General features: G+C 45.5%; 1 protein-coding gene across 3 annotated transcripts in view; it reads left to right on the forward strand.

Moving 5' to 3' along the window:
• The window catches only part of meis1b (Meis homeobox 1 b), a 222,402-nt gene that overhangs the window by 176,147 nt on the left and 26,704 nt on the right, over nucleotides 1–19,551 (forward strand). For all 3 annotated transcript variants that reach the window (XM_084375047.1, XM_084375045.1, XM_084375046.1), the window contains one exon: nucleotides 3,123–3,268. In XM_084375047.1, the coding sequence (XP_084231173.1) occupies nucleotides 3,123–3,268 (146 nt within the window). The remainder of the gene's footprint in view (nucleotides 1–3,122; nucleotides 3,269–19,551) is intronic.

A 19,551-nucleotide genomic window follows, 5' to 3' on the forward strand; every position in this document is an offset into this window, starting at 1 on the left:
TACAGGCAACACACCCGGCATCCACTCTTTTATTACCCATTGTGTGCCTCCTCTGTCCCCGTCGTGTTTTCTCTCCCCCTCTATCTCTCCCTCTCTCCCCATGCTTCTCACGATTTCTCACCTCTTCCTGAGCGTGCCTCCCTCCTCGCCCACTCCCTCACTGGCATGCATACTCACTCGCTCACTCACTCACTCATTCACTCACCCGCTCACTTACTCACTCACCCACTCAGTCATTCAGTCATGATCTGAGCTGGTACTCCGGCCGTTCGCTTCTGTTTCCCCAACTCGCATGGGACAAGCCCCTAGGTTTGTTATTGTAGGCTTTGCTGAACATGAGCCGGTCTTTACAACGGATTGAAAGCATTTGCTTCCAATGAAAATCTGGTCTTAGATTACAGGGCCTCGGCTTGGCTCACCCCGTCTTTTCCAGCAGGAAGAGCGACGCAGGGAGGAAAAGAGAAAGAGTGAGACAGACAGAGGGGTGGGTGTATTTAAGCCCTGAAACAGTAGGCAGAAAAAACTCACTTGTTAAGCTCAGGCTGCATTTGTCCCGGGTTAATGATGTAACTGAAGCTTGCAACGCGAGTGTGTTTTTAGACAGAGAGAGGTCTAGGAGCCTGGTGTAAGGGGTACTTAGTCTGTCATGCTGAAACAGTTGGTGGATTAATGAATTAAAGGACTGGGAAGTGGACTAGGATAATTAGTCAAACGTTTATCAAGAAAAAGGCCCTCTCAGATGCAAGGACTTGCTGTTTTTCTCTGTTTTACAGCTTTTAAACTTCATATCTTTGGGATTTTTTGGAGTAAAGAGGCTCAAGGAAATTGCATCGTGTATGTTTAGAAATACTCAGACATTCAGTAGAGCGCATACCTCTGCCAAGGCCCAGCCGTCCCCTCTAATTCAATCAAGACTAATCCAATATGAAATAAAACATGCAAGATGGATCGTAGATGCCACCTAAATACAACTGAATTTTTGTCAAAATCCATGCATTACTCCCTGAGAAATCAATAGAAATGTGGGAAAACGGCCAATGTCGCAATGTTAAAGAAAGGGAGGAAACATTTCTGGATCTGTCCCTTGCATCTGGATCCTAACCAAAAGTTAATGGGGTCTATTCTGGGCTCAGACCCATCCTCCATCCAACTTTCATGGAAATCCCTTCAGTAGTTTTAGTTTAATCCTGCTGACAAACCAACCAACAAACAGACAAAAACACAACCTCCTTGGCTGAGGTAACAATACTCCTGCATGGATGAATGCAGAAGATTGAAAGTGCGTCTACATGTGCTGTACATTTACTCACGTTACTGCCTTGCTCGAAGGGGACTTTGCCACGTGGCCATTGCCTGAACCCAACTTTTGACCTTTAGGTGGTGGTACAGTAGCCCGACCCCACCACCAGCTTTACATGCATATATGCATTATTAATGTGCAGTGGGCGGCGCTTGCATCAGTATCTGTGGAAAGCACGCTCTTGTTTTATCCCTCCCCCACCCTCTAACAGCGTCACCTCCACTTCCACGCGAGGTTCATTAGACAGCCTTCAATATGTGTGCATATGTATCTCCTTCTGCCAGAGCAGTCTGAGGGAGAGGGAGAGAGCGAGAGCTAGCCAAGAGTGTTGTTTCGTATGGATCATTGAGAGCCTCTCTCTCCTAATGGTGTATATAATTCAGGTGCCCTCCAGGCATGCTTTCAGGAATTCTTTTGCCTGAGGTAATGGGGAGCAAAGGCCTGGGTTTTAGGCCCTTGATTATTCCATTGATGTGGCAGGCTGGAAAAAAGTCATCTCCAACCGGATTAGCGCCAACATCCCCATTAATTATCGATGAATCGGGGGCTTAGGGTTTAGCTAGGTGCTGGGTGTCGCCCTCTGCAAGTTAGCGGGAGTGCGGGCCCGCTCGAATGCAGTTATCTACTCCCGCCACAGTGAATAGACCTAGAAGCTTTAGAAGTGCTTTGTGTGTAATCAATAAATAACTGGATCCAATTCTGTGCGCCGCTTCAGTGTTTTTCTATTTTTTTTTCTTCTTCTTTCCTTCCCCTCACTTCCAGTCGACAGAGGCGGAACGGGACAAAAGTCAGTTATCAGCTGCTAGATTTCAAGCAGTGAGGGCGCCACTTGTTTACCTCGCCTCATGTTTCTTTTATGATTATCGTCTTCATTGAGGGTGGCTCGCATTTTTGAATAATGATAATAACAATTAGGCTTTTCACAGCCAGATGGGAAGAGCCTCTTTCTCTCCGCTGGAGCTGTATAGAATGCGTACAGTAATTGGGTAGTCTTGAATATGTGCTGTGTGTGTGTGTCTGTGTGTGTGAGTGTGTGTGTGTGGGTTCATGTTGTTGAGGCTGAATGCAAAGAAAAGGCCCATGGAGCACCTTCCTTTCACTTTTTCCTCTCAGTGCTCAAATACTCCAAGCTGTCTCGGTGTTCCCCTTAGGTGAGGTTAACTGGCCTTAATAGAGCCTTATCGAAGCCCTACAGGTTGCTGTAAGCAGCCATGACGCCATTGTTATGAAAAGCAGCTAGCTTTGTTAGCGCTGTTTGTGCCTCTGACTTCCTTTTTTTCCACCTATTTTCCTTTTATTTGCTGCCTTCCCCCTCCTCGCAACCTCCCCTTTTGTAGTGCCGTGTTACTCTTTCCACCTCAGGTAAAATGGCAGAATGCGCCGGGGCGACGCTTCAATAACTATTTTCCCCTCAGGATAATAAAGACTAAATCTCTCTGTCATTTTCAATTCTGCGCAAGCTTGGATGGGAGAGTGGGGAAATGCGACCTTACAAGTCCTTTGTGCTCCCGTTCTCCCTCTCTTTCTCGCAGAAAGATGCGAGCGCTCGCTGTGTTTTCAAGTGACGGGGGGAGAAAATGAAAGGCAGGGTTATTTATAAATGTATTAAAAATGAATGCATTTATGAGGTGCTGTTTTCCAGCCATTCTCTGCTTGCCATTGTTGTGTCTCTATACCCCTCCGTCTGTGCATACAAAGCCCTCCAGAATTCCTTCGAAATCGTATTTATTCCCTTTGAACGCGGAGGCGCAGCGAATGCAGGAAGTAAACAAACTGTGTGTCTGATCTCCGCTGTCTCTTCCTGTTTCTTGTCATGTGACAGGTGATGGCCTGGACAACAGCGTGGCTTCTCCGAGCACAGGGGATGACGATGACCCGGATAAAGAAAAGAAACGCAACAAGAAGAGAGGAATCTTCCCTAAGGTGGCCACCAACATCATGAGAGCATGGCTCTTCCAGCACCTAACAGTGAGTTGAATGAAACAGCATTTGTTCTCAGTCGCTCTCAGTTTCATATCACGTGTGCACACTGAACTTCACAGCCACGGGCTCTCTTACTCCAACACACACACACACAGACACACACACATTTTCTATGTTTGACACAAATACACTTGCACACAAAGGAGCACACACACACACACACTCAATGACACTCTCACACCACCACCCCTCCCTCCCTCCCGTCTCCACAATGTATCCCGGTTCGTACGGCGAACACTTCAAAGACACATGCCCGTGTAATCTGCCGGCGATCTCGGCAGCCGACGCTCACGCTCCTCATCTGCTGAAACTGAATAAGGTTGAAGCCAAGGGAGAGACGCCCCTGGCCATAACTGCAGATACATACAGTAGATGAACCTTATTAAGAACAAATCTGTCATTATTTAACAGATGCCTGAGATGCTGCAGAGGCCTGTGGTTTGGCTTTATATTTACTCAATTACAGCAGGGAATACCACTGACTTTAGCACCAGCTGACAGCGTCACAAATTGTGCGGGGGGAAATAGTGTGGGAAAAAATGTATTTTGACACTGGGAGATAGAAATGGGCCAACAGTTAATTGAATGCTGTCTTCTATCATTCCAAACACGATCAGTTTACCAGCCGTAGGTAGCATTGCCAACATCTTCTAATGCTTACCAAAGGAGAGGAAGACGAGAATAAATAGAAAACTTGCTCCCTCGTTTAGCTAAACAGCAAGTATACCGGGCCGCTTATAATTATTGAATGCATTTTTCGCACCAGTGGCTCCTTTAAGGAGTCACTTGTGGCCTCTTTCAGCTTAATGTTGGTGAAGTTTACTGACTGACAGAGTCTGGATATTCACTTCAGTTCATCACGGAGAAATAACCTGAGGAAATGAGGCATTAGCACCGTGCAGGCACTTACAGAGCATGTCCTGATATGTATAACAGAAACATGTTACATTTTATTGAACAGTTTGGGGAAATTCTCGGTTTTATAATCATCACTGAGGATGACAATAACACTATTCATATTAAAGCTTTAAAGGTGGATAAAATCTCACGTGTATCCACTTAGATGTTAGAAACTGAAGCAGCTGTAAGCGTTATTTAAGATATTATTAGATTAAGTGTTAAATAGCTTTATATCATAACAGTAATCACTGTTATAGAGTGTTTGGTCAGGAAAGGAATCGTGACAGGGATGATTGCTAACTGCAAAATGGACAGGAAGTTAGCTCAGACGACTGCAACGCTTACAGCAGCTTTAAAGATGGATAAAATCTTAACTTTAGCCACATAGATGTTGGAAAGAATTTGGAAATAATGCCATAAGTGACCCTGTGTTTAGTTTGTGGAATTGGCTTTGAATAGCACGATGAAAACATTTCAGAGACTCGAAAAATGCCCAACATGTTAGCTGACAACAGGTTTCAGACCTTTGAATCTCTGGTGACATCTCAGGTTTTTTCACTGATTCAAATAATATGTCAGTTCGCAGTCCAGACTCATATCAGAGTAGGTTAATGTCCAAAAGTTAAAATTTAAAAAATATTAGAAATGAATATAGAAAACCAGTAAACAGGGTATGTATTGCTTGAAGATTGGGTGAAATTGGAGTTCACATGTAAAGCTATAAGTATTGATACTGATTATATTGTTAAAACTGTTTTTATTGAGTCAAAGTCCTGATTACATCTTGAATCTAGTACTATGTTGAGGAAATATGTTTGGAAACTAACTCCAGCCAGCGTTGCGTCACACACATTCTGCCTATGTCAGGAGTTTGTGGAGAACACGATACAGCTCTGCTGAGTGGGTGTTGGTTTGAATTGCACAAGCCCACAGAGAGGATTCTGGGTAAAGTAATTTTGTTGTTGGATTATGGATAATGCATGGGGCTCCACTTTTTATTTATTTGTAGCCTGTTGTTGATGTTGACGGTGTGCAGCGTGCAGCATCCTCTCCTGCTTCCAACACCGTTAACGGCGAGCTGAAGTTTCATTGTGTGGCATGTGGCAGAGATTCATGGTGTATATCTGTGTGCTCACACATCACACCAGGCTCCTTTTCCTTTTTGTTTCTCTTCTCGATCTCCCCTTTCCATCTGACCCTCACCACCTCCTTCACAAACTCCTCCATCACCCTGCACACACGAACACATCATTATCATCACACATACACACTAACCTCTTCCCCCAACTCCCCGACCTCAACCCATACACCCACTGAAACCTTCGGGGCTGCAGAGGAAAGGTGTTTGAAACATACACACATCCTGTCTGTGGAAATACTAGTCCGGCGCACACTCGCAGCAACACACCTACTGTGTCATATTACACCATGAGTTGGGCTTATGGGAGGCTTCTGCTCTGTTAGATCTCAAACAGTGGGAAGGATATAAGTGAGTGTCAAGGGAGCGAGGGAGAGGAGAAGAAGAAGCGGAGGAGAAGGGCGAGGAGGTGGAGAGGGGATAAGGAGGATCCATCAGACTTCTCTGTCTTCCAGGCGAAAGAGAAAGAGGGACTAAAGCGTGCACACGAGAGGGCACACAATGGCACGTAGGGTGGGTTGCGTTACGGCACAAAGCAGAGAGCAGTGCAAACAGCGTCAGAACTGTGAAGTTGATGGAAAAATCCCTTTCAATATGTTTACTCCCTTTAGTAAGCAAAAAAGAAAATGAAACCCAGCCTGTTTATGGGAAATGTGGTCTTAATCTTGAGAAACACTGGCATTAACAATACCACTGGTGTCAGATAAATGCTCGCAGTGGTCTCATTTGTTTACACTAATCATTCTTCAGTGTCACCAATAATTTAATCAGCATATGCCCGTGTTTAAAAACTGCTACACGGAGCACCTCTAATGGAAGAACATTTACAGTATCTCTTACGCTGGCAGCTTGTCTCTCATAAACACGGACAGCTGATCCAGGCTCATCCACGGCATCATCAGCTGGCCGGCCTTTGTCTCACAGGGGGATGGAGGATGTGAGTCTGGCCCCTTAGAGATAGACACAATGCCAATTAGGCACAGACAGACGCGTGCATGCACACACGTACACACGCGCGGCAGAGTTTGGATCTGTTATTTCTCAATATGCAGTGGAGAGACAGCGAGGCATAATGCAACATAAGAGAGTGGAATAGAAGTTTGGAAACCCACCTTGGTGTGTTTTCTGTTATTCGCCCTCACACTTGGACCCTCAGGGGAGCTCCCATTGTACCGGAGCGGAAGGGGAAGGTGGGTGGCAGTCTCAGGCTGCAAGTGCACCAGCAGGGTAGGTGGTAGGTGGCATTCAAATGTTTTTTTAAGGGTTGTTTTGAAGATATTTCTGCATCTCTGCTCATGTATCCATCAAGGATTTGCTAATTTCCACTGCCTCGTTCTCGCAGGAAAACCGAGACTGTGTTTGTTATTAGCGTGGACACCTTCAGTCGTAGTTCCCTAGATATCTGGTGTTATTATTACCAGTGTCAGAGCTCTCGCCTGATGGTTGCACTGACAGATAGAGCAGTGGTATTGAATTTGTGACGATGACGACAGTCGCAGCCCGCCGAGTTCTCTCCAACACACCCAATGAGCTCATATGTTGTCGACAGCACTTGTGGGACAAGTTTCATCGGAAGAATTTGGCTGCCCCGACTTGGAGAGACTACAAAACATTAGCGTTTACCGCCTGTCACCAATGGGCGAACCACGCTGCCTGCTGCCAACTTGACATGCAGCTGTAAACTTGGTGGGGAACCAAAATAAAGGTGAGGGGAGGGCTTTCTGCTCTCCTTCTCATCTCATTTTGGTGTTGACATTCTTAATTTAACAGATGTCGCGACTACTAGCAGAAACAATCTCCAAAAATACATTTATTCCAACGGACAAACTCACCTTTATAACCTCAGTGAGGATATGTTTAAACTTGTATACCTGCAGAGAGTTTTTGTGAAATAATAATAAAAAAGCAGAAATAATTTAAGTTGTAGAATCAATTCCAAACTGGTTGCATAACTGTCTGAAGCTCCTCGTTGCTTTGTGTAACAAGCAAAAAGAGACAAGCCTTTAGAGTCAGACGCAGAGTCCAATCTCTTTACTCCATCCCTCACATTGTGCACTTGGATACCCAGCCGCCCCCACCCTCCTCCCCGCGCCCCTCCTTCCTCACAAACGGTATTTTCTTGTTTAATTTAACAAGAAATGAGTAGTAAATGAAAGCTCAGGCCTCAAATCCCCAACGCGCCCTGTGCTCTGCTCTCCACTCCCCTATGAAAAGGCAATTTGTGAAATTATGTGATAGAGTAATTAGATGGAATTCACCCCCGCCTCCTCACTACACACACCGACCGTATCCCCGTTTAGATTGTTGCCTTGCTAAACTGAAGTAGGTGTGTGTCTCTCTGTGTGTGTAAATGTGTGTGTGTGTATAAAAGAAGGGCAGGGGGGTTTTGGCATTCAGAGTGTTAGCATCGGTATATTAGCCTGGCAGACTGGGACACACACTCTCATACACATTATCACTAACACTCTCTCATTCTGGCTCTCCTCCCCTCCTATTTGTACACAGACTCAGTGTAACGAGGGGCAGCCGTGATCGCAGCTCATAAAAGAAGCCAACCCGCAAACCCTCAATGAGCTGCTTTTTTTTCCCTCCTCCTCCTTTCTCCCCTTAAAACGTGTAAAATGCGCAGAGAGAGAGCGAGAGTATAAAAAATCCAACTGGAAGGCATAATCCCCCGTTAATACAATTAGAGTCTAATTTAACCGCTCGTGTACGCAGATGTAGCCGAGCTGGGGGAGCCGCCGTTACCCCCCTCGGAAATTTTCTTTTTTTTTCTCGACACAGCAGCGTGCAGCAGGGTTTCTGAGCAGAAACAGGTGTGAAAAGCAATATAATTCATTTCTGCGCTGGCAGAGGAGGCCAGGGGCCTCGCTGTCGTGGGCCCTGGGTGGTGGAAGGATCCAGGCAGGGTGTGCCGGGTGGGAGGAGGCTGAGAGGAGGTGATGGATGGATGGATGGATGGATGGATGGATGGATGGATGGGTAGATGGATAGGTGCATTAATCATTAAAGTCAAGATATTTCCTCCTCGTATCTAAACGACTTGGGATCAAACCGAACAGAGAACGCTTGCACTTTTGCACTTTTACACCAAATTTGATTTCACTGCTGTAAAATGTTTTAATTTGACTTTATAGTTTTGATTCGTCCGAATGAGATCTAATATTTTTTTACGATGATTATGTTGTGGTGTTGTTTGGAGCGCTGGACCAAACTAATGTCACCATGTGGGATAAAAAAGTCGATCTGAATCTGAGAAAAACGGGGCATAGGACAAAAATTGTTGCTTTGACCTAAAAAAAAGGTTCTTCCGAGGAAATACGCATCAGGAATTGAACAGTTAAAGTCTTCTCTTGGCCATAGTGTGACTCAGTGTTTTGTGTTATCTGTTCCTGATCCAGTGTATATGATCGGTAGCTTCTCAGATCCTGAACTTCTCAGCTTAGAGAAAACACAAACCAGATATGTAAAGCCTCGTCCAAACAGCAGAAGTAAGCGGGCGAAAAAAACCTTGTGAGGTCAGAGTTCGCCGTTGCTTCAGATGCCATTAGTCTTCGGCTGTTTATTGCTGGAGCCTGGACGTGTCAGCACCCTGACCCGCCACGGCAACACACGCCTGGCAGGCCGTTACCCGACTGGTCCGACCGATTTTGCAAGTGCGAAATCGTCCCCAGTCTTCATTTTTAAATTGCTTATCCGAAGTTTTACTTGTGGCCATTTTTTGCCTTTGTTCCACAGTTACACAGAACAAAGAGACATTACTTGCATTCATTCCGGTTGTCCTGTGATTTCTGTCAGACTTGTTTGTTATCCACTGCTCAAAATAAGTTTCTCATGAAAAATAATTTCTATTGATCGTCCAAGGCGCCAGGATGCCTTGGCCATTACTTTGAAGGCAAAGGTCAGAAAGACAGATAAATAGGAAAACATCTGCGAACTTTTTTTTTTATGCGTCTATATCCATTTTTTCATAAACGACAACAAAGGCATAATGTCCATCCTGATACTGTAAAGTAATATAGTGGCCTATGTGGCCTGGTGTCTCCGATTAGGTCTTAATTTAATCTAAGTGGCAGTCAGAATCTGAGGCGCCACCGCATTAGGATTTCAAAGAGGTCCTCAGAGACGCGAGACAGACAGACGGACAGATCTGCCAAGGGCCTGGCATGACACTGTGATGAGACCGGGCGGAAAACAAGAGAACAAGTTAGTCTTATTCTCAGCATTTTTATAGAGTTTCAGATAGTTTATCTCTGGGAATGGATTTGGCTTTGGGCTGTGTGTTTCTGTCTTTGAAGGCGAGTGTTTGTGTAAATGTGTGTGTGTGTGTCTGTGTGTTTGTGTGTGTGTGTGTTTGTACGAGGGCATTTGGAGGCAAAGGCTTGTCCGTACCAGTTGCAGTGGAGTGGTCGGTGTCAAAGAGGAGGCAGCTGAGTCAACCTGCCCACCCCCCACAATACACACACACACACACACACACACGCACACACACTCATACTGTGCCCCAACCCCCACATTACCCCACACCTTGTAATGAAAACATCATCAATTATCCCTCTTGACAGGCCCCAGGGACTAAAGGCAGACAGCTCTCTTTGGGGGCTTCTCTGTGTGGACTGACCCTCACAGATACACAGACTTGCTACTCACACACTTTGCAACCATCTCATGAGTGCATGCGTGTGTTTTTCCTCCACTGTGTGTATTAAAAGCTGATCGGCAGATGACCTGTATTTTTCCAGGAGGGTAGATAGCGGCCCATGTTAGGGGTTAGATAGTAAGACCGGTCCATGTGGTGGAGGTGTCTCTGGATGTGTGAATGGATATGTGTGTGATGTGGGGTTTCTGGGGGTGTAAAAGGGCGAGGAGGGGTAATGGTATAGCCCGGGCAGGGGGAGGCCGTCAGTCCTGACAAGGAGTCCTGAAAGGCCATCTGTTTCATGATTGATGGATGGAATGATGGATGGATGAGTAGATGGATGGAGGGATACAGTATATGGGAGGGAGACTGACACATGGCAGATGTTGGCAGTTTGGAGGATATCTACTGGTTTGCAGAAAGATCAGGGTGACGTTGAAAGTTAGGTGATATTTTTTTGATATTGGTCGATCATGTGCTGAGAACCAACCCACCCCAATGTGTTTCTAAGGAGAGTTTAGGTGTTCGGTGACCGTTTATGGAGGCGTTTACATCCTGCCAAGAGTCTGAGGGTGGGAAAAACACTGCATACGTAACATTTTTTATATGTATATATCTATATTAACATAGAATTGAGTATTGGGATCATGTTAAATGTTGAATTTTGGTCTCATGCTACTTGGAAATAATTTGTTTAACTTGTTTGACTCTTCAGTTGAACATTTTACACCAAAGCAGCAGCCCAACCCAACAGCTTCAGGCTCGTGTGTGCTCGGATAGCGATTTTCTTTTCTTTTCATGTGTAAGTCAGGTCTTTCACAAAGTCCCTTTACATTTCTGTCAATCCTTTATTTCGGCTTTTTTCTCCCACTTTCTCTCCTCTGCTTCTTGTATCGTTTTACCCCGCTTTTTAAAAGCCCTCAAGGGCAGTTAACTTTTAATTCATGTCCCCTTTGAACTTTTCCAAAATGTCTGCCACAGATCTAGACCCAAAGCGAGCATGTGTGCCTGAGTGTGTTGATCTGGCCTCAGTCGAGGGGGCGGTCGGTGTGTTTCCTTGAGAACGTGAGAACTTTACAGACCCTCAAGGTCGGTCAGTAGCACTGGAGGGGATCACCAGTCGCAAGACATCTTACACGGCTCCCAAGACTACACACACACACACACACACACACACACACACACACACACACACACACACACACACACACACACACACACACACACACACACACGAACAAGCCTCTTTTTAATTTCTGTTTTATTACAAATTATATTTTTTACAAATGGCTTTTTAACATGACTTGCCAAGTGAGAAAATGTTTTATACAAAATCTTATTTTGGCTCAGTGGTTGTTTTTTAATAATGTTTTAAAATTTAACATGTTTAAATGATTAAACATCAAAGTGAGAGGAAATTTAATCTTCCTCTCTTAATTTCTCAATTATCTCATCACTATTATTACCATCTTCCTCGTCCTTTTTTGCTTCGCCGTCCTTCTTCTCTCCTCCGCCCCTCCCCCCACTCCCTCATACAATTTCATAGTTGGGAAACTATGAAACAGTTCAGTGTGTGGTTTCATTGTTGTACGTCTGAGTGATTGATGGCTTCATGCTGAAGCTGTGTTTCACACTCGTTCTATTTTTCATTATCAGCTGTGTGCGATAAGTGTGTGTGTGTGTGGATGTGTGTGTCTCCAGCTTGAACAAAGGCCCAATAACTCGGATGTGTGAAATCATTCTTGGTTTGGTACCCACTAATCAGTTTACGATGATTTGCAAATCCGAAGAAGAGGCCCACTCTGAGGCCTCAGACGCACACAAACACGCTCAGATGTAAACACACACACACACACACACACATGCACAGGCCCACAGCAGTGACGTCAGTGGCTGGGTGGGGTGTGGAGTTCCCCACCATCACTGTGGTATTTATTGGAGAGTGAGTGGCAAGTTGTCGTGTGGAAGAGTCAGGGAAAAATATTGTCATACGTCTGTGGTTAGCTTGATGGAAAGATTCTATCCGACGCTTATAGATTAGCAATGTTAGCGGTTTAGCCTCTAAGTCGTTTCCTTTTTTTTTTTTTGTTTAAAACTCCTTAAGTGAAGCTTTGGCAGTAAAGTTGTGGACCACCTCTCAAGAAACTGAGTTTAGCATAGACTCTTTGTGTAGCATGAGTTTGTTCAGCCAGTCATATATTAAATCTGCTAAGTGTGAAATCACATTAGCGCTAGCTGTTAGCCATTATCCATTAGGCTGTGTTTGGTGATCCAGAGGATTGTGGGATCTTTTCTGGCTGGAGTCAGCAGCTCAATACCTTTTACTTACAGCAACTGCAGCAGCCTGCCCTAGATACATTTGGTGTGTGTGTGTGTGTGTGTGTGTGTGCGATTGCATATGCAGTTGTGCTATTATTTGTTCGTGTCAGCTTCACGTCTCCTGTGTGAGCGCTGTGTGTGTGTGTGCGCGCGCGTCTTTGTGTCTCATTCCATGCGTGTGCTCGGTGGATCCTGTGGCTTTGCCGTCGTGGTAATCAGTTTGCGCGTTGGCTGAACTAATTTATCAATTCAGTTCCTCCCACTTGTATTCTCTCCCATGCGTGAACCCGCTCTCTCTTTCCCCTACACTCTGTCTCTGTCTCAGACAAAACACTTCTTTCTGACAAACCATAAGGGTTTCCTATCTTTTATGCATGCCTCTTCTGCCTCTCTGACTTCTCTCTCCCTCTCCTCTTTTCTTCCATGACTCCCTCTCACTTCTTCTACGACGTACAGCTGCGTTGCCTTACATGTTAATGGCCTTGAACCATGATATCATAGCAATATTGGTGCACTTGAGCTCTTTCAAAGGCATTGGGGAGAGAGCTATGATTTATAGATGAGATCTCTTGTGATATCTATCCATAACTCATCATTTTACACCTTCTTGTCTCGTAATTTCATGATTAAAGTTTTGTGCTGAAAACACTGTAAGGCTCATGGAGCACCGGAGGCAGGTGCTACGGGAAGGTATGACCATAGGCTGGTGGTGTGCTGACCCAAGGTGCCCCCGTGGAGCGGGGCGGTCAAGTGTGTGCATCTGTGGCACACACACACACACACACACAGTACAGGTATGCTGGTGTGTACATTCGTGTGTCAGGATGTGTGTATTTGTGTGTGTGTCCAGTGAAGTGAGAGAAATCATAGCTAGTGAACCAGGTGGTGAACGCAGACAGGCAATAACTCATGGTAGAGGAGTCGAACAGAGCTGAGGGCTCGGAGAGGAGATGTGGTGGGAAAAACCCACACCGGCGCACACACCTCCATTTTTCTCACTTCTCACTATCTTGTCTTTCTTGCTCTTCGTCTCCCCCCCTCTTTCACAGATGTTTATGCTCCTCCACATTTCGTTCCCTCTCTTCCAACACACTCTCTCACACTATATATCTTTCATTTTGCATACATGTCATCTTTTTCTTCCCTTTTTTCCCTTTTCCTCCGCTCTCTCTGAAGCCGCACCGTCGTAGTGTTAGCAACGGCAGGCGGGGAAGTGAACGGGGCTGAGGGTGCTGCTCACTTGTTTGTTACGACAGATTAAGTCATTGATTTGTAAAAGCGGTGCACTGATGGAGAAGGCCCTCCGCCGCTGAAGACGAGGAGGGTGAGAGAAAGCGGAAGAGGGAGACGGAGGGGACGCGTTTGGCTGAGGAGAAAACAGGCGAGGATATTAAAATCGAACATGAGAGGCAACGGTAAAGAGGGGATTTAAGTGGAGGTGGAAGGAAAAAAGGGGGGAGAAAAGGAGGAGGCAGCATGAGATAGTTAAGAAAAATGCTAAATATAGAACAGAGGGGGCAGAGACGGGGGAGAAAGATACGGAGATAGAGGCAGGAGGGAGGGGTGTAGCCGTAGTTTGAATGACAGAGATGTCAGAGAAAGACGGAGGAGTGAGGAAGAATGGCTGTGTCCTCCTTCTCTCTTAGACTTTGCCGCTCCAAAGAGCATAAGGGAGCAATTGTGAAATACCCTCACCTAGTTTCAGCACACCCCCAACCCAGGTTCTCTTCACCCCCCCGGGGGCCAACGGTGAGTTTCTAATTAAAACGTCAGGGGCAAAAGGGTAATTATGATAATAACATAATAATATCGCAGGGGTTATTAGAATGTGCTGTGGTCCCCAAATTGCTTCCTCGGAGAGATCGGATTTCAGTGGCATTACGTAAAGTCAAATTTCCTTGAAAGTCAGGTGAAATGAAATGGATTCCCCCATGGTCGCGGTGCAATCTGAGAATACGATTCCCTCTTGTATGTCAGAGACACCGAGTCTAAAAAAAGCCCTTCAGTTTTCTCACTACAATGACATATATCCACACACACACCCCCCTCCTCGCTTACTTCCAGCCTCAATTAAGTCAGACGAGTTTGTGTGATTAGCTTGCGTGCTCGTTAATTTAATAGTTTTTGTTTGTTGCTGTGAACCCTGCCGCTCTCTGCAACCCCCGTGTAACGAGCTCTGTGTATTGTATCTGTGTGTAACAACAGAACATTTGTTTTTAAGCCTAGAGATCACTGTTAGAGTGCTAGCTCCGAGCACTGTAGCTCGCAGCTAGCATGCTGGCGCTCCGAGGGGCTTCCCGCTGTTTTCGCTCAGCGTTCTGTGGTACCTGACTGGGATGAGGCTTTGTGGATCCCTCCCACTCTTCATTTACACACCCCTCCATCCCAGGCAGCCCTGAGGCAGCCCACCTCCAGCTGTGGCTGCCGTTCACTGCGCCGCTTGGTGCAAGTACCGATTGCTTTGGAGTGCCTCCCCTCGCTCAAATAGGCAGTAATTACGGGCTTAAAGAGGTTTAGTGGTCCAGCAAACTACATAATCACCCCCTGAATTAGCCCTAGCTCATCAGCCTCAGTCCAACGAGCAGCGCTTACCACTAGCACTAGCTAGCATGCTGCACCCCCTTCCCTTTATTGCACAGAGGGAAGCACAGCAGCAGGTGTTGTGCAACATCCGGCCCCCTTAATAAATTTAGCCTCCCCTGAGCTGGAATAGGGAGGACTAATGAAGCACGCCCTCGCTCTTAGTGAAAGCAACCAGCGAGTACAGACACCACACATACAGCACACAATATAAGATGCTTTCCATCAGCAGCAACAGACCTCACCCTTTACATTCTGTGTTAAACCCAACAATACGGCACTTTGTTAAGACTTGAGACTTGGTCATGTGCATACATGCTATAAGCTTCAGTGTACACATGTAGAGACCCACCCAACTGTAGAGCACACGGATCGTTGTTCACACCCTGCAGCACAGCAGGAGCAGCTCCAGCACCGGCTGCTGCCCTGCATTATCTTATGTGCCCTTAGAGTTTTAGGAAGACGGTGTGCGATGCTAATCATCAATTATCATAGTTGAGAAGATGGTAATGCTGTACATTGTCTAATCCACTTTGTACTAGAGCTTTAATGACATACTTTTCACCCTTTGCTTCGCTAACTAGATTTATCTCATTCCCATAGGCAACAGCGCTGTGAGATTTGCCTAAATCAACAAAAGCTGTTTTTTGAGAGAGAAATGCTCATTAATGAATGAAAGGCACAAGAACATCTGTTTTTTTTTCTTTATCTCCAGAAGAGATGGAGAGATTTGATGACAAAAACAGTTTGAATGGGGGTTTCTTTGCCATTTCGGGGTGTATATATCGAGGAAAAAAAAAAAGCGATGGTGAATTATTCATGCTACAAGCTCAGAGTTGGTTTACCGTAGTCCAACGCCATAAAAGAGGCTTTTTTTGCGCATTAAAGCGCTAAGATGGGGGGTGGGGGGCGTTTATTTTGTGCAGACATTAGCGAGGGCACTGGGAAACTCATCCTGTAGTTAGTTCATTCTGACTCTCTCAAAAGATCTGCTTTTGCTCTGTTTTGTTATTTTGCATTGGAGCAGCCTGAATCAGAGGAAATTAGGTTAGGGGTGCTTTGTTTTTTTTTTTCTGTTGTTGTTTTGTTCGCTCTCACTCTCTCTTCTGTTTTTTTTCTTTTCTTTAATCCCCCCTTTCTCCCAGAGCCAGCTTTGTTGCTGGGTCCCTGCTCCCTAATGAAGTCAAAGGGATGTCAGTCGATGCCACCTACACAGAGAGGAATTTGAAATGGCGTAGCTTCTCACAGCGCAGCGTGAGCGCACACACACAGGATGAAACTTCCACTGAATGAGCACCAAAATTTCTGAAATTGGAAGCTTGTTGTGTGAGATACACCAGACTTACAGTTTGGACCGCTTGTCTTATAGTCTGCTTGTGCTCACGGTTCTGGGCATTTGTTGTTAGCATAACAATGTGCTCGCCTCCCCAAATATTCAAGGTAATCTCATACACGTCTGGCAGTGGCAAGGCTACATTTCCAGTAAACTGTGTGCTCCTGAATGTAAGTGTGTGTGTGTGTGTGTGTGTTAGACAGTTTGGTATGATACTCTGATGCCCTTCTAGCCAAAAAGGCCCCTGGATTAGCCGTCAGGCATTCCTGATGGGCAGCTCGGTTTCCACAGAGATTTGACCTGGGACCGGTGAGGGGAACAGACCCGGTTCCAGCCAAGGCTTTTTACTTGTACCTCAACTGGCACATCCAAGTCAATAACCATGCATAATGCTGCTGTAACCTGCCGCAGGTCGTTGGGGTTACTTCTTTTCTAAGTGACTAAAAGTAAATTATTGATAACGGGAAAGTGCGCCGGGGTAAATTGCTGCATATCAAAAAGCTGTTTACTGTGATTCATTGCATTTTCTGGCATCCTTGTGCCTTGTGGCAAACCCCAACCATCTGGTGGTAAAGTAAGCTATCTCAAAATACCATTGACCCATGTCATTTATGCACAGATTGTGCAGTGTCATGGCCTCTTTTTTGAGGGACATCACATGACTGTGACAACATATGATTTCCCTCTCTCTTATTCCTCCCTCCATCCTGTTTCATGGCAGCAGTTTTATAAAGCTAATGTGGCGTGTCAAGCCTTTTTAATGGGATGCACAGAAGCTGGGGAAGCGCAGCTTTAAATAGCAATATATGCAACGATAACACTATAATGCTAATGGCTAAGGAAGGACTGAGAGGACTGTGGCTGCAGTGAATTGGTTAACAAGGATGGAATCGCAGCTCTGACATGGAGATGTGTGAGAAGAGGGCAAAGCACGAAAACGTGTAAAGGTTGAGTTTTACTATCATATTTATAGTGTTGTTTCATCAGTGTTTATGTCACTTTTAAAGGGTGGATAACCTGTGTTTGAGCCAAAGCCAAATTAGAAGTCAAAAGACAAAGTGAGGGGAAGAGACAGCCAGAGAGCGAGAGAGGGGGAAGAGACAGGAAAGACGACTGGTTTTGCTGAGGAGGCGCGATGAAGAGAAGGGAGAACAGCAGCGAGATAAAAGACATTTCTGGAATAGCCCTCCCCTCGTGGTAGAGCGGAGCATCCCCTACAAAAGAGTGACTCAGACTCTTGCTCTTTGTTCCTTTTCCTACTTTCTCTTATTGCTCCTGAGAGACTATGGTGAGGCTTCGTACGCTTTTCAAGTTGCAAAAATAAAAAAAAATTAGAGTGGCACGACCTTTGGAAAGTTGATACTTAAAGTTTTTGGTGAGTTGTTGCTGTTGCAGATGAGATTAAGGTTTTTGTTGGGGGACAGTTTGTCCTGTTGAAGGTTAATGGTTCGGTCCAGCAGTAGCCACGTGGCACGTCAAAGTCACATTGAGCGTACTGTAAGCCATTCTGCCTTCAGGTTTCTCAAACATAAATTAAAAAAGCAGAGCCGGGAATCGAATCATCACGTTGATACAACTCAATATTTTTGGTAATATGACTACTTAAAGTAGAAAAGGTAAGATGGAAATAAGAAGATATTCTGCAGAGCCTAATCATCATCCAAAGCTGATGAAGCATAATTTGAAATAATTTTATTAAGCGTAGAAATTCTTACAGCGAGTCTTGTCGCGCTGCTAACTGTAATGGTTGCCATTTTTAAATAGTTTTCTCCAGGGTTAGGCGTGGGACAAAGGGAGTAAAGCAGGGTCTTGAGGAATATTTATGCTCTTATCTCTTCGTTAAACCCTCGGGGCTCCAGATATCATTTTCCATGTCTCCTCCTCTGCCTTCTTCTCCCCCTCTTCCTCTCTCTTTCCTCCTCTCCTCCGTCTGTCTATCCCCCCCCTCTTGTTCTTGTCTGAGGGGGTCAGAGAGGAAGACGGTCAGACAGGGAGTCGATGTTACTGATGCTCTGTTACTCACCCACACAGACATCTGCACGCCAACACACACACATACATGACCACGCACAGCTGAACTCGCTTGTCGGGCCAAGCGAACTCGCTGGTTCAAATGAGAACAAACACGCACACACGCACATAAACACACTTAACGTCTGCGCTGCGATGAACTCGCTAATACGAGCACACTCGAGCTAAAGCATCGACTCAAATGGACGCACGCACGCACACACCCACGCATGCACACTCGGATTGATAAGACTCACAGAGGAGAGAAGCAAAAACACACACACACACCCCTCCTGGCACCCACATGCAGAGCCCAGCGGAGAGCGGCGAGCAGGGTGGAAATTCTCATGAAAGGAGTTGTATATTTGGAGAAGACATATCATTAAGATAGGCGGAGGGAAGAGGGAAAGGGAGGGAAGGATGCGCAGAAACTTTCCATCTGCTCTTTTAAAGAACATGTTATTGCTTTTCTCACTAAAGGCCTCTCTCTCTCTCTCTCTCTCTCTCTCTCCCCCTCAACCCGCTGAACCACAGCCAAAGGCCGTTAAGACACCAGAATCACTCACAGACAATATTAAAACTGGGCGACTTGTTGCTGAGCGAGAAAGTAAATCACAGTGTTTTGACAGATAGGAGCTAATTTGGCGGTTTCGAAAAAAGGAGGACAAAAACAGTTTTGATGCTCTGGCTTTCGGGCCATCTTTTTTCCTGGTAACGCTTCTATTAGGAGCGTCTTATTTTGTACTTGAGAACTCTGGCACATGGAGCACGTTGGAGGTTTAATTAGGGTTAGGAAGACGTTTTTCAGATCCTGCACTTAGGTAAAAGTAGCAGCACCGCAACGTTAAAAACACTCAATTAGAGGTGAGAGTCCTGCATTCACAAGTTTGTTAAGTAAAAGTTGTGTTATCAGCACGATTAAAGCATGAAGAGTAAAAGTAGCCACAAAATGGTCCCTGCCGGTGTTGTGTGATCATACACTCGTGCATTATTCTACTCATATTGTAAATGATGGGAGTGGATCTAATTTTGCTCATTTTGATACTGTTAGGTAGTTTTCTCTGCAACCATTCCAATTACAAAAACCTATAAAAATATATTTATGTTGCTCTGCTGGCAGGATGTGTGTTGAGCAGAGCACGGCGAGGCCACCAAGCACATTTTTCTCCCAGCGCTGCTGTCTGCGATCGAGGTTTGCGTGCAAGTCTGCCTGTGTGTGACTAGTTGTGTATAGCATTCTGTCTGCATGTGTGTGCTGGGAAGCTAAAGGAGGGAAGCGCTCAAACAGGGTGTATTTGTGCTGTATTGTGGCCCCTGGCGTGGCCGCAGCCCCCCGATATCACGAGGCA

The sequence above is a fragment of the Pagrus pagrus genome, assembly GCF_965226575.1.
Source record: "Pagrus pagrus genome assembly, chromosome: 15".
Classification (NCBI taxonomy): Eukaryota; Metazoa; Chordata; class Actinopteri; order Spariformes; family Sparidae; genus Pagrus; species Pagrus pagrus.